The sequence below is a fragment of the Grampus griseus genome (assembly GCF_964374135.1).
Source record: "Grampus griseus genome assembly, chromosome: 8".
Taxonomy (NCBI): domain Eukaryota; kingdom Metazoa; phylum Chordata; class Mammalia; order Artiodactyla; family Delphinidae; genus Grampus; species Grampus griseus.
This window is the reverse complement of record NC_139002.1, coordinates 57,716,966-57,731,031: the sequence shown is the minus strand read 5'-3', so window position 1 is coordinate 57,731,031 and position 14,066 is coordinate 57,716,966. Positions and strand designations below refer to the sequence as shown.

Sequence of the window (14,066 nt, the reverse complement as noted above, 5' to 3'; positions counted from 1 at the left end):
CAGTGCTCAGCCTCTAGCCATTTCACGCTTTAAGCCTCTCCTGAGCCCATACCCCCTACCCTCAGGTTTCTCTCTGCCTTGCATCAAGAATCACATCTGTGTGGTACGTACAAATGTTCCCACTCATTTGATTTTCTCAAGAATCCTGTGAAACTGATAGCTCATTTCAATCTATATTTACTGAACCTTTCTGTGTGTCATGTCTGGGGACATGGAGAAAGACAAGGTCCTTGACCTCCTTGGGAATGTGCAGTCTGGTGGGTAAGGGATTATTACCTCCATCTTATAGGTGAAGAAATCGAGGCTCAGAAAGGTTAAACTATACGCTTGATGTTACACAAGTAGTAAGAGCTGGGTCCGAATGGTCGAAGTCAGGCCCCCTGATTTCTAGTGGAGAAAGGACTGCAAAGCACTACAAAGGCAGCCTGCTTCACCCACCAGCCCTGCAATAACCCCTGCTTATTGTTGGGATATCAGGTGAGCTGATGTGATCAGCTGGTTAGGCTACAGATGTGAGGGCTACTGATGGTCCCAAGTGGTTTCCTTTCCCCATAACATGCCCATCTGCATTTCAAAGGAGGAAGAGGGGGAATGTCAGATGCCCCTCTCCCCATCAACACTGCCATCCTGGGGGGGCTTGGGTAAGACCATTTCAACAGTGCTCACTTTCCCCTCCCCTTGGACCCATCACTTGCCCTTAAAAAAAGTTAATTAGGCAAGTCACTAAAACTCTGAGTCTCCATTTCATTACATGCAAAATAGAAATGATACCAACTTTAAAGACTTGTGTGGCCGAATGCAAAATGTATGTAAAGTGCCTGGCACACGGTGAATGCTCAATCCGTGGTAGGACTCTTCTTTCTCTATATCCTCCCCTGAAATTTCAACTGAGATTAATGGTCTCATTCCTTAGATGCAGAACTTTGCCTTCAGGTGTAAAATACCCAGAGATTAATCAGATAAATCAGGCTAGGATAGGCTAATGAATGTACTACCAACATCTAAACCCAGTACGAAGCATTATACTTCAGAGGCCTGATGATAATGGTAGAATCGTAGCACCTGATCAGTACAGGTGAGTCTTCAGCAGGAAGGGGCTCCCCATGCCCCTGAGTGCATTCTATGAGGGGGGACAATGCTCACGCTCATGCGGCTGGCCTAAGCACCAGCACCCAAAATGCCTAGAGATGGCTTAAGGGGCTACCTGGGGGAAACACCAAAGGATACAGAAGGATGCTCTGCTTCGTGGACACCTCTGACCCAGATGTCTGCTGCTTCTGCCTGATGTCAGGGCAGTTGATGGGTGGCTGCTTATGGTTTTCCCTTCTGCTCTGGGAGGCTGGGTGTAGAGGGAGCTTCTCAGAGCTATCAGCAGAGTCACTTAGCTCATCAGAGGCCACTTCCTTCTCAGCCTGGGCCTCTGGCTTGGGCTCCTGGTCCTGGCCTGCCTTTGGTGAGTGCCACCCAACACAGGTTTTGCTCTGTTGGGCTCCTGAGAGTGTCACATGGGAGCTGAGCTGAGGGCCTGCTGAGGCAGGCTCTCCAATCCTGGCCTTACAGGCCATGTCCTCACAAGGAACAATACTTTGGCTAGGAGAGCCCTGCCTATGCAAGTGGGGGTTAACAGTCCTTTCCGGGCTGGACAGAAAGCTACTTCTGACCTTGAGCTCCTCTCTGGGGAAAGGCTCTGAAGGACAAGAGGGGCCTTCCCTCTGCCCCTCATCAGGCTGAGGGCTGATGATCTCACTTGCATCTGACATGAAACTGGACCAAGGGCTAGTTTTGTCTGTCACGGTGGTGACCTCATTGAGGGCCCTGGGCTCAATGATGTCTTCTTCATAGTCCTCATCACTGTAGGCCAGGCCTGCCCTGGTGTCCTCACTGCTCTGCATTCTTGTGGTGGGTACCCTGTGCCCCAGGGCCTCGTGAAGCATTCCTCTTCCACCTGAAGTCTCTTCAAGAGTAGAGGGAGGTGGGGAGTTTCTGCCCTCATCTGGAGCTCTTGCCAATGGCAGGTCTGGAGTTGTGCTTCGTTCTTGCGTGGCTATGTCCTGAGCATCTGGGAGGGTGGTGACTTCTCTGCTTCTACTCCTCGCTTGGTGAGAACGCAAAGATCCTTGGGAGTTCCGGGTGATAGTCTGCAGATCTAAACAGTAACAGATATCACTCTTACTACAAGGTAGGGCCCCAGACCACTCAACTTTCCCACATTAGCTTCTAGTTTCAGATGTAGTCTTGCAATCAGACCTTTGAACAAACCTTGAAGATAATAGTTAATTTGCCCCCAAGAGTCAGTGAAACTATATTCAAGGCGGTACAATTTCTAGCATTTTATTCTAATATCAGAGGACCAAAATCTAATCCATTTATAGCTGTGGTTACGTCTGTGGAAACACTTTCAGAGACTATCTGCTCATGCTCAGGAATTCTTGGGAGCTGGGAGTCCTGGTAGGAATGTTCATGCTTCCATTTACTTCAGTAATTACCTATATTAAAAACCAAAATGAGAATCCACTTATTTACCTATTTGATGACAGCTATTAGAACTATTTTATTTGGAAAATAAAAGCAAAGAAATACCCATCAACCAAATGATAAGGCTGTGGAGATTTGTGAAGAAAATGGAGGCGGCATGGTGTGCTGGAAAGAGCACAGGCTTTGGAGCCAGTCAGGCTTGGGTTCAGATCTCTACTGTCACTTGTCAATTTTGTGGTTACGAGCAAACTACCCTGAGTCTGTTTATCTTTAAAATGTGATAAAACACCACCTTTTTCACAGCGTTATGGTGAAAAATATATGAGATAAATAGGCATACATTGTGTAGCACATATATAGGCATTCAGTAACTCCTTTCAAAATTCATCCTCTCCTTGTGAAAATCAGTTCTCCTTCCGTCATCCCCTTGCTTAGAACTCCCCTTTTTCTTCCAGGATAAAGATTAAACTACTAAGCTTGCCTTCAAGACCCTTTGGCTTCAAGCCTTTGATTCTCCCCACTCTCCTCTTTTAATATGACCTTTAAAGGGGTTCTCCTTATCCACTCTCACCTCCACCCCAGACAAGCCTCCCTCTGTTTTGCTCTTATGCTTTCTTTCTGGGGGGCAGCTTCTTTGGTTGACTATAGAATGCATGCTTGATGAAAGCACAGACAATGCCTGTCTTGTCCACCACTGTATCCTGCCAGAACTAGTGACACAGTAATGCCTGGCACAGTTGGCTCAATAAACAGTAAGTGGAAGCCAAACACAGAGTACACTTCTGTGGTCCTGGCTACCAAAAGGTTAGGTATCTGGGAGAAGAGGGCAGGAAGGTTTGTGTCTAATATCAACCATGGTGGCTTGTTTTCCCTTTAAAGAGAAAAAACTGAACTTATTCATTCCTGTGTAGAATCTACACATTCTGCTTGAGAAAAATGATCCCGGGAATTCCCTGTGCTTTCACTGCTGAGGGTCCGGGTTCAATCCCTGGTCGGGGAGCTAAGATCGCGGTGTGGCCAAGAAAAAAAAAAATCTCCCTGAATGATATCAATACAGTCAAAGTGAGAACCACCACTTAAGGGGGCTTTTCAAAGGGTAGACTATGGACCACCAACACCTAGAATCATCTGGGGTGCTTGCTAAAAGTGTAGTCTTCTGGCCTCTGAGAATTAAAATCTGAAATATGTTTGTAGCTGAGTTTTTCTGAAAATAGAGTGGCACAAGTTCACGAACTGCCACTGAAGAACTCATCTAATCCATTCCCCTTTTTCTGGTTGGGGAAACTGAAGCTCAAGAAGGGAAAGGGTATGCTCAGAGTCAAACAGTTAAGTCCGTGCCACAAACCCACCAAGGACTCGACTTGGATCCCCTGCCTCTCAGTCCCATGTTCTTTCCATTGCACATGTCCCAGTGCCACGCTACTACGTCTCTCCTTTCAAAAGGAAGACAGTAAATAAGTAAGAAAGATGGTGAAAGCTGTTGGTCTCTATTTGCCATAAAGACTTGTCTGAAGGCACACATTCAAATGCTTTTTGAATAAGTACCCATGACCATAACTCCTCATCAAGAGCGGCCCTGAGCCATACCCGTGATCAACGAGCTGACTTGCAACACCAGGTTATTGGATTTCTCCAGGATGCAATGGCTTTCGGGGTCTAGGCTGCTGGCTCCTGGCCGAAGATGGTCCCCCTGACTCTCTTGGCACTGCGAGATGGCAGTATGGGTCTGAGGACTGAGGGGAAGTAAAGGCTTGGTGAGCTTCTGGCTGAAGTACTGCTGGATCTGATCTAGCTCACTCAGATTCCTCCTGCAAAAGAAGAAGGGGAGAAGAAAAAAGGGTCATTCACTGGGATTATGAGCATCTTTTATGTTCCTCTGACCTTCCATTGCTTGAGCTAGGACCTTAGCATCTCTCACTTGGTCTATTAACAGCAGGGCCCCTCTCTCTCCAATCCACCAATTCATCCTTCACCTCTCTGACTACAATTCCACTGCCGGGGACAACATTTTCCCCCTCTATCTGGCTAATGGGATTCCTCTTCTGATGTCCAGCAAGTATTCTACCTCCTTATAGAGAACCATTCTTATCATCATTCCAGTCCTCACTTCCCCTTACTCTGGACTAGCACTGACCTCTGCTACCTTTTAACCATTCCTGATGGAATGGTTCAAGCAAGTGACCTTCAAGCAAGTGACCTCTTCCAGCAAGCCTTCCCTGACTCTCTAAGTTGGTTTAAGGGCCTCTCCTCTGTGCTCTAGTCTTTCTGTACTCTTCAACCATATCATTTGTTTGTTTCACATCAATTTCCCTTGATGTGATGTGAACTCTGTGCTGGTTCCTTTACATCTACTGCACCCAGCACAGTGCTTGGCACAAAATAAATGAATGCTGAATGGATAAATAGACATGAATAAATGGGCTTTACAAAAATCTTCTATTCAAAAACCTTTAATTGGGGCCCATTCATTCTTACTACTCCGAGGAGAAATCACACCAACTATTACCACCTTCACTTGCATAGGATTTTACGTTTTATGCTTTCAAACACATTACCTTGTTTAATTCTCATCCAACCAGATGAGATCAGTAATTACTGTTTTACAAATAAGGAATGTGAGGGTCAGAGAATTTAAGTGATTTGTCTAGGGTAAGAAGTAGCATGCAGCTACTCAGAAATTGGAACTCCAAGACTTATGCTTTTTCCATTATAGTACATGGGCTCTGTCCCAACTGGGTTCATTTCTGCCTCACACCCCTGCAGGCTAGAACCCGAGTTCAAGCTGCTCCCTGCTCTGTCCCTGTCCTATTCAGGGGTGCAGCTCGTATTTCTCCTTTTCAAAGTCCATTGCCCCAAGTCATTAGGCCACCTCTCCCTTAAACTTCTTCACTCTTGGCATCTAACCTTCTGCCTTAGATTTTCCCTTAGTTTTCTCATTATGTGTTAGTTTAGTTTCCCTAACTAGGCCATGCGCGTCTGGTAATAGAAGATAACATCTCAAACTTCTCTATTTCTCTAGTATACTCAGTGTGCCTGGCACAACTTGCACAACGCAGACACTAAATAACTGTGAAGTAAACAGAAAGTCTTTCTATCCTTTTGTTAAGAACAGTCTGCATATCTTAGAGTCAAACGTAAATTAAATGAGAGGACAAAGCTGATCCTTATTCTATCACTAGAAGCCACAACTGTATCAAATCATAGTGGATTTACTTAGGTGTCTATATCTGGGTTTATGCCACATAGATAAATACCTGTAGCAGGAACATGCAGACAAATGTCAACTTGGTGAAACTTTAGAAAATATGCAAACCCAACTGGCCTCGTCAGAGGTTCTGGGTATAGAACCTATTAACACCTAGCTGCAAATTCCTCATTTGTGGGAAAAGTTTGGTAATATTTGCCCTGCAGGCCTCACAGGATTGCTGTGACTCAAATGAAACACTGCTTTAGGGCTCCATGAACCCAAGGAAGTAATGCAAAATTGACATTATCTTGTTTCATCTCTGTTTCGTAGAGAATTTGTCTACGGCAGTGGTTCTCAAAACCTGGCTCTAGGACTGGCAGCATCAGCATCACCTGAGAAGTTGTCAGAAATGCAAATTCTCAGGCCCTATCCTAGACCTACTGAATCAAGAACTGTATGGGTAGGTCCCAGCAATAACTGTTTTAATAAGCTCTTCATGTGATTCTGACACACACTAAATTTTGAGAACCACTCCTCCAGGGCAGTGGTTTTTAGCCTGATGGTTTTAGCTCCAAGGGGATATTCGGCAATGTATGGAGACATTTTTGGTTGTCACAGCTGGGAGAGGGGTGCTACTAATATTTAGTGGATAGAGACCAGGGATGCTGCTAAATATCCTACGATGCACAGGACAGGCCCCCACAGGCAAAATATCTGGCCCAAATGTCAACAGTGCTGAGGCTGAGAGAAACTGCTCTAGGGTGAAGGAGAGTTTCTTTCTCTCCTTCCTCAGTGGGTGCTAAAGTATGTCAATTGAATGGACCAATAAAATGCAGCCACACTGTTGATGGTTTTACTTAGCCTCCAATCTCCAGCATCTTCCTAGAATGAGAATCTGAACATATTACTTTCTTATAAGTTTGAGCAATTTCCCAGTCTATAGCATGACTGCTCAGTCCTTTCTAACCCATGTCCCACCAAAAAAGATTTGCCAATCTTTCATTCTGAGCTTGTTTTATGAAATCAAATAATAGATTAGTTTTTTCAAAAAATAAAATCCTTTTTTATATTTGTTTCCTCAAACTTTACACATTCTCTTCCTCCCGACCCCATCACTTTCCATTTGAGAATCACTGTTGTAAAAGTGCAAACTCTTGGCCTGACATTCAAGGCCCTTCAAGAACTGACTCCCACACAGCTTGCCCTGCTCCCTACATCTTATGCTCAGCCTCACCCTAACTGCACTGCTGGTATCTCCCCAAACTGGGCTTATTGTTTCATGCTCCTGGCCTTAGCACATTTTTTTTCTGCACAGAATGCCCTTCATATTTGTTGACTTGTTCCTTTAAAGACCAGTTCAAATGTGACTTCTTTATATCTTTCCATGTACCTTATCTTACTCATTCCTCCATGTATCCTTGGCCAGGAAACCTGGAACTCTTATCATACATGGTTATAATTATAATGGCAACATGGCTGTCTCCTCTGCTGGGAATGGCAGAGCCAGGATTGGAAATCAAGTCTATCTGACTCTGGAGCCAAGTCCTTTCCATTGCACCACACTTCTTACTAGGTAATCCAGGGGCTGATCCAAATGATCTCTAATGGTCCTTTCAATTCTCACAGTGCTTTTCTGGCTTAGATGCTGACTAAACTAAGAAAGAGATAGGGAAGCATTAACAGGACAGATGCTGGTCTGGAAGAATCCAGTGGCTGTGAGGATAAAGACAGTGAGACAGCAGGCAGGATCAGGCTTCATAAATTGTACAGTAGATGTGAGGGTGGTTATTATTAAGTTTGATGACCAATCTAAAGTTTCTATATTTATAGATGGACCAGAAATATAGCCCCCTGAAGGACTGGAAGGCCCCAAGCTGAGACAGATTCATCTGTGAGGAATCCTGTGAGGCTCCAGGTCCACTTCGAAGCTAACATACACGAAAGCCCTTGCTAAACATCCCGGAGCGGTGGTAGCTGATAGAAAGCAGTACTGCAGGTTGCCTTTGCCCCTTCACCCTGCGCTCCACTATGGTTCCCTGTGTCTTTACTCAGCAGAGAGCCTCACCTGAGGGAAGTCAGAATGGAAGTATGGGAGGAAAAGGGTGATGTGGTCAGTTTGTCATCACTTGGCAAGATTGCCTCTCCCTGCTGCAGGGATTCATGGAATCGGCGGATGTTCTGCACATGCTCTTCATGGCGTGATGCCTTGCTTCTTGTGGTACTGCTTCTATCAGGAATAAATGGGGGCAAAATAAATTCCCAACCAATGAGAAAACAAACAATAAATTCGTGACAACAAACAAATCACCCTCCTGACATGGTACCGCAAATCCATCCCCACTACCACAGTTCTGGCTTCATCGACTCAATTGCTTGGATTATAATCATCTCCTGAAAATTCTGTCTTCAGTCTTATTCATTCCCCTTTTATAAATTCTCTACATTATAGCCTCAGTGATTTTTTAAAAACACAGAACTGAAATAACAATAACAACATTTATGGAGTCCTTATTATGTGCCAAGCACTGTTCTAAGCATTCAACATATACTAACCTATTCAATTACTATCATTCCTTTCTAGCTTTGGCTTCTCTTTTTTTATCTTTAGAACAAATTTCAAGTTCCTTAGCATGGTATTCAAGAACTTGATCCCAGCAATAATCATCTTCTTTTTGTTTTTAATTAATTAATTAATTAATATTTATTCATTTAAAAATTAATTAATTTATTTTTGGCTTAGTTGGGTCTTAGTTGTGGCACGTGGGATCTTTCGTTGTGGCACACGGGCTCTTCATTGCGGTGCACAGGCTTCTCTTTAGCTGTGGCGCGTGTGGGCTCCAGAGTGCATGGGCTCTGTAGTTGTGGCACATGGGCTCTCTAGTCGTGGTGTGTGGGCTCAATTGTCCCGCGGCATGTGGGATCTTAGTTCTCCAACCAGGGATCAAACCTGCGTCTCCTGCATTGGAAGGCTGATTCTTAATCACTGGCCCATCAGGAAAGTCCCTTCTTCTTTTTAAATAACAGCTTCATTGAGATATAATTCACATACCAAAGAATTCACCCATTTAAAGTGTACAATTCAATGGATTTTAATATATTCAGAGCTGTGCAACCATTAGCACAATCAATTTTAGAATATTTTCATCACTCTAAAAAGAAATCCTACCCCTAACAGCCATTACTCCATACTTCCTCCTCTCCCCTGACCCTCCACCCAAACCTCCCAGCCCTACGCAACTGCTAATCTACTTCCTGTCTCTACAGATTTGCCTATTCCAGATATTTTATATTAATGGGATCATACATATGTGATGTTTTGTGACTAGCTTCTTCCATTTAGCATAATGTTTTCAAGCTTAATCTATGTGGTAGCATATATCAGTACTTCATTCCTTTTCATGGCTGAATAATTTTCCATTGTATAGATATATCACATTTTGTTTATCTACTTATCAGTTGATAGACATTTGGGTTGTTTCTAATTTTTGGTTATTAGGAATAATGCTGCTACAAACAATCATGTACAAGTTTTTGTGTGGACATATGTTTTCATTTCTCTTGGGTATATATATAGGAGTGAAAGTACTGGATCATATGGTTACTCTATGTTTAACCTTTTAAGGAACTGCCAGACTGTTTTTCAAAACAGCTGCACCATTCTACATTCCTACAAGCCATGTATGAGGATTCCAATTTCTCCATATCCTCCCCAACACTTGTGATAATTTGTCTTTTTGATTACAGCCATCCTAGTGGATGTGAAATGGTATGTCATTATAGTTTTCATTTATATTTCCCTGATGGCTAATGACATCAAACACCTTTCATGTGCTTATTGGCCATTTGTATATCTTCTTTAGAGATATATCTATTCAGATCATTTGCTTATTTTTTTTATTTTTTTGCGGTACGCGGGCCTCTCACTGTTGTGGCCTCTCCCGTTGCGGAGCACAGGCTCTGGACGCGCAGGCTCAGTGGCCATGGCTCACGGGTCCAGCTGCTCCGCAGCATGTGGGATCTTCCCGGACCGGGGCACGAACCCGCGTCCCCTGCATTGGCAGCCGGACTCTCAACCACTCTGCCACCAGGGAAGCCCCACTTGCTTTTTTTTTTTTTTTTTGTGGTATGCGGGCCTCTCCCCGCTGTGGCCTCTCCTGTTGCGGAGCACAGGCTCCGGACACACAGGCTCAGCGGCCATGGCTCACAGGCCTAGTGGCTCTGCGGCATGTGGGGTCTTCCCGGAACGGGGCACGAACCCGTGTCCCCTGCATCGGCAGGCGGACTCTCAACCACTGCGCCACCAGGGAAGCCCATTTGCTTATTTTTAATTGAGTTATTTGCTTTATATTATTAAGTTGTAAGAACTCTTTATATATTCTGGATACAAGTCTCTTATCAGATCTGTGATTTGCAAATATTTTCTCACATTCTGTGGGTTGTCTTTTCACTTTCTTGGTATCGTTTGTAGAAGGAAAGTTTTAAATTTTGATGAATCCAATTTATATTTTCCTTTGTTGCTTCTACTTCTGGTGTCATATCTAAGGAATCATTGCCTAATCGAAATATAAAAATTTACTATGTTTTCTTCTAAGAGTTTTTATAGTTTTAGCTCTTATATTTAGATATAGGACCCATTTGGAGTTAGTTTTGTATATGGTCTGAGGAAGGGGGTCCCACTTCAGTCTTCTGCTTGTGGATATCCAGTTGTTCCAACACATTTCTTGAAAAAAGACTATTCTTATTATTAAACCATCTTGGCACGTTTGACATCTTGGCATCCTTGGCACATGGGTTTATTTCTGGATTCTCAATTCTATTCTATTGATCTTTATTTCTATCCTTATACCAGTGCTGTATTGTTTACTGTAGCTTTGTAGTAAGTTTTGAAATTGGGAATGTTTTTCTTCCTTTTCAAGATTGTTTTGCCTATTCTGTGTCCCTTAAATTTCCATATGAATTTTAGGACTAGCTTGCCCATTTCCATAAGGAATCCAGCAGGGACTGTGATATAGGGAGTATGTTGAATCTACAGATCAATTTGGGGAACTGATCTTAACAATATTAAGTCTTCCAATCCATGAACATGGGATATCTTTCCATTTATTTATAACTTCTTTAATTTATTTCAACAATGATTTATAGTTTTCAGAGAAAACGTTCTGTACTTTTTTGGTTAAATTTATTCTTAAGTATTTTATTCTTTTTGATGCTATTGTAAGTGGAATCATCTTTTCAATTTCTTTTTGGATTATTCATTGCTGATGTACAGAAACACAACTGATTTTGTATATTATATTTTAAAAGTTTCTCAGTTTGGGGGTGTGTTGCAGGGAGGGATAAATTAGAAGGTTGGGATTAACATATACACACTACTATATATAAAACAGATCACTGGGAATTCCCTGGTGGTCCAGCAGTTAGGACTCTGTGCTTCCAATGCAGGGGGCACAGGTTTGATTCCTGGTTGGGAGACAGATCTTGCATGCTGCACAGCACGGCCGAAAAAATTAAAAAATTAAAAAAAAAAAAGATAACCAACAGGGACCTACTGTATAGCACAGGGAACTATACTCAATATTTTGTAATAACCTATAAGGGAAAAGAATCTGAAAAGGAATATATATATATATATATATAAAAAATCACTGAATTACTGTGCTGTACACCTGAAACTAACATGATATTGTAAATCAACTATACTTCAATAAAAATAAAAATTTAAAAAAATTGTAAGAAATTAAAAAGTGTCCCCATTTAAATTTCTAATATGGTAAAAACTGATAGCTATAACCTACAGAAACAAACCTCTTTGAGGTCATCAATAATTTTTAAGAGTATAAGGGGGTTCTGAAGTGGAAATGTTTGAGAACCACTGCTTTATTAAAGTATAACTGGTATATAATAAACTTCACATATTTAAAGTGTACAATATGTATTTTAACATATATGTACCTCTAAGGAAACCATTACCACACACATTAAGATAATGAACATATCCATCACTCCTAAAAGTTTCCTCCTGTCCTTTGTAATTCCTCCCTCTTTCCCGCTCCATTCATCCTGCCTTATCCCTAGGCAACCACTGATTTTCTTTCTGTCACTATAGATTAGTACACATTTTCTAGAATTTTATATAAATGGAATCATATACAATGTACTCTTTGTCTAGCTTGTCTCTCTCAGCATAATTATTCTCTCAGCATAATTATTCTGATATTCCTTTGATTGTCTCACTGATTGGCTATGGTCAACGTAACACCTATAAAATAGATATTGGGATCTAGGATTTCACATACACATGGGATCCCTTCATGCAGAGGGCAGAGGCTCTCTTCATGTGGTAGGAAAGCTACATAACACTGAAATGGGTCTTTGAGTGGCTAAGCAGTATTAGAGTATCTTTCTTGGAATAAAGGGTCTACTCAGTAACTGCTGCTGTAGGAGTGGCTTGTATAAGATCCCTTGCCTTCTCCCTGAGGTAGAGAGAGAGACAAGGAAAAGACTGATGGAGGCAGGGGAATGCCAAATGACACTAGGGCTTGAGGGGAATGGGGTGGAAAGAAGCAATCTTAGTCTTAGATTCTACCCTTTGACAGGATGGAATATGCTCTAGTCCTGATACCCATTTGCATATCCACAGTTGGCTAGGTGAAAAGGGTGGGCCAACTGCTTTTCACAAAATAACCTGGCATGTAGGTTTGGGAGGGGAAGGGTCATGATATGTTTCTCACACAGCTGATGACTGATTTTACGGATGAAGGTTAAGGCCTCTGAGGAAAAGAGAAAAGAGCCCCTTGCACTGAAGCTACCCTTTTTTTTTTTTTTTTTTTGCGGTACGCGGGCCTCTCCCCGCTGTGGCCTCTCCCATTGCGGAGCACAGGCTCCGGACGTGCAGGCTCAGTGGCCATGGCTCATGGGCCCAGCCGCTCTGCGGCATGTGGGATCTTCCTGGACCGGGGCACGAACCCGTGTACCCTGCATTGGCAGGCGGACTCTCAACCACTGCGCCACCATGGAAGCCCGAAGCTACCCTTTTGATAGCAGTAAAACTTCCCTTTTTTTTTTTCCTAAAAAAATATTTATTTATTTATTTTTGGCTGTGATGGGTCTTATTTGCAGCATGCGGGATCTTTCATTGCGGCACGCAGGCTCTCTAGTTTTGGCGTGCAGGCTCAGTTGCTCTGCAGCACGTGGGATCTTAGTTCCCCGACCACGGATCGAGCCTGTATCCCCTGCATTGGAAGGCAGATTCTTAACCACTGGACCACCAGGAAAGTCCCTAGTTTCTATCTTATAAAAACTCTTTTCATAGGATCTTGGGGTTCCCAGGGGTTATGAAAGAAGGTCAATTGTCTTTCCCTGTCTCTCATTTCTTCCTCTAATAAAGGAAAGAGAGAAATGACAAGCTAGTTTGCACACTTCCACTCTTGACCCCATTTCCTTCTATCATAAAGAAATCACTCACCTCCCAGGAGAGGAGAAATCAACCTCCTTTGATGAGGTGTGAACAAGTTGTTCTGGAGTCTGTCCTGCAATGCAGCCAGGGAATGCACCATACATATCAGAGGCAGGGAAGGAAAAGGTACTATATATTGGGATCTGTAGAAGCAAAGAGAAAAATAGCACACTTGTTGCCACAAATCCTTTTGGAAAAAAGCAGTATAAATAAATTTGTAAAATTTATCGTATGCATATAATTTATTATTTTCTATGTATTTGAACACTGTACTAAGCAAGGTACATGCATTTTCTCGTTTAAACATCACAATCTTATGAGGTAGGTACTATTATTATCCCCATTTTACAGACTACATTATCAGACTGCTTTTTTTAATTTTTAAAAAACATTTAATTAATTAATTAATTTTTGCCTGCATTGGGTTTTTGTTGCTGCGCGTGGGCTTTCTCTAGTTGTGGCAAGCGGGGGCTACTCTTCGTTTCAGTGCACAGGCTTCTCATTGTTGTGGCTTCTCTTGTTGCCGAGCGCGGGCTCTAGGCACGCAGGCCTCAGCAGCTGTGGCTCGTGGGCTCAGTAGTTGTGGCTCGTGGGCTCTACAGCTCATGCTCAGTAGTTGTGGTGCACAGGCTTAGCTGCTCCATGGCATGTGGGATCTTCCTGGACCAGGGATCAAACCCGTGTCCCCTGCATTGGCAGGCGGATTCCCAACTGCTGCGCCATGAGGAAGCCCTCAGACTGCTTTTTAAAGGCTGTTTTATTTTTATTTATGCTCTTGTTTCCTCCACTAGTTTGTGAACTCCTGGCTGGACATCTTACATTTTCCTTACATGTGAGGATAATCTGGCTGTGATATTCCTTGTCTCACGATTACCAGGGTTGATGTAAAGAAAAGACCCTCCTATATGGGGACTATTTAAACTCTTTGTCATTTTTCTCACACATGCA

At 42.9% G+C, this 14,066-nt stretch overlaps 1 protein-coding gene across 1 annotated transcript in view; it reads right to left on the bottom strand.

Moving 5' to 3' along the window:
* Positions 1-14,066, bottom strand: part of C2CD3 (C2 domain containing 3 centriole elongation regulator) — a gene marked incomplete at its 5' end in the record, with an annotated part of 129,028 nt that overhangs the window by 19,473 nt on the left and 95,489 nt on the right. The window contains 4 exons of the mRNA XM_082659671.1: positions 1,228-2,146; positions 4,063-4,283; positions 7,728-7,889; positions 13,128-13,261. Coding sequence (XP_082515797.1) covers positions 1,228-2,146; positions 4,063-4,283; positions 7,728-7,889; positions 13,128-13,261 — 1,436 coding nt within the window. The remainder of the gene's footprint in view (positions 1-1,227; positions 2,147-4,062; positions 4,284-7,727; positions 7,890-13,127; positions 13,262-14,066) is intronic.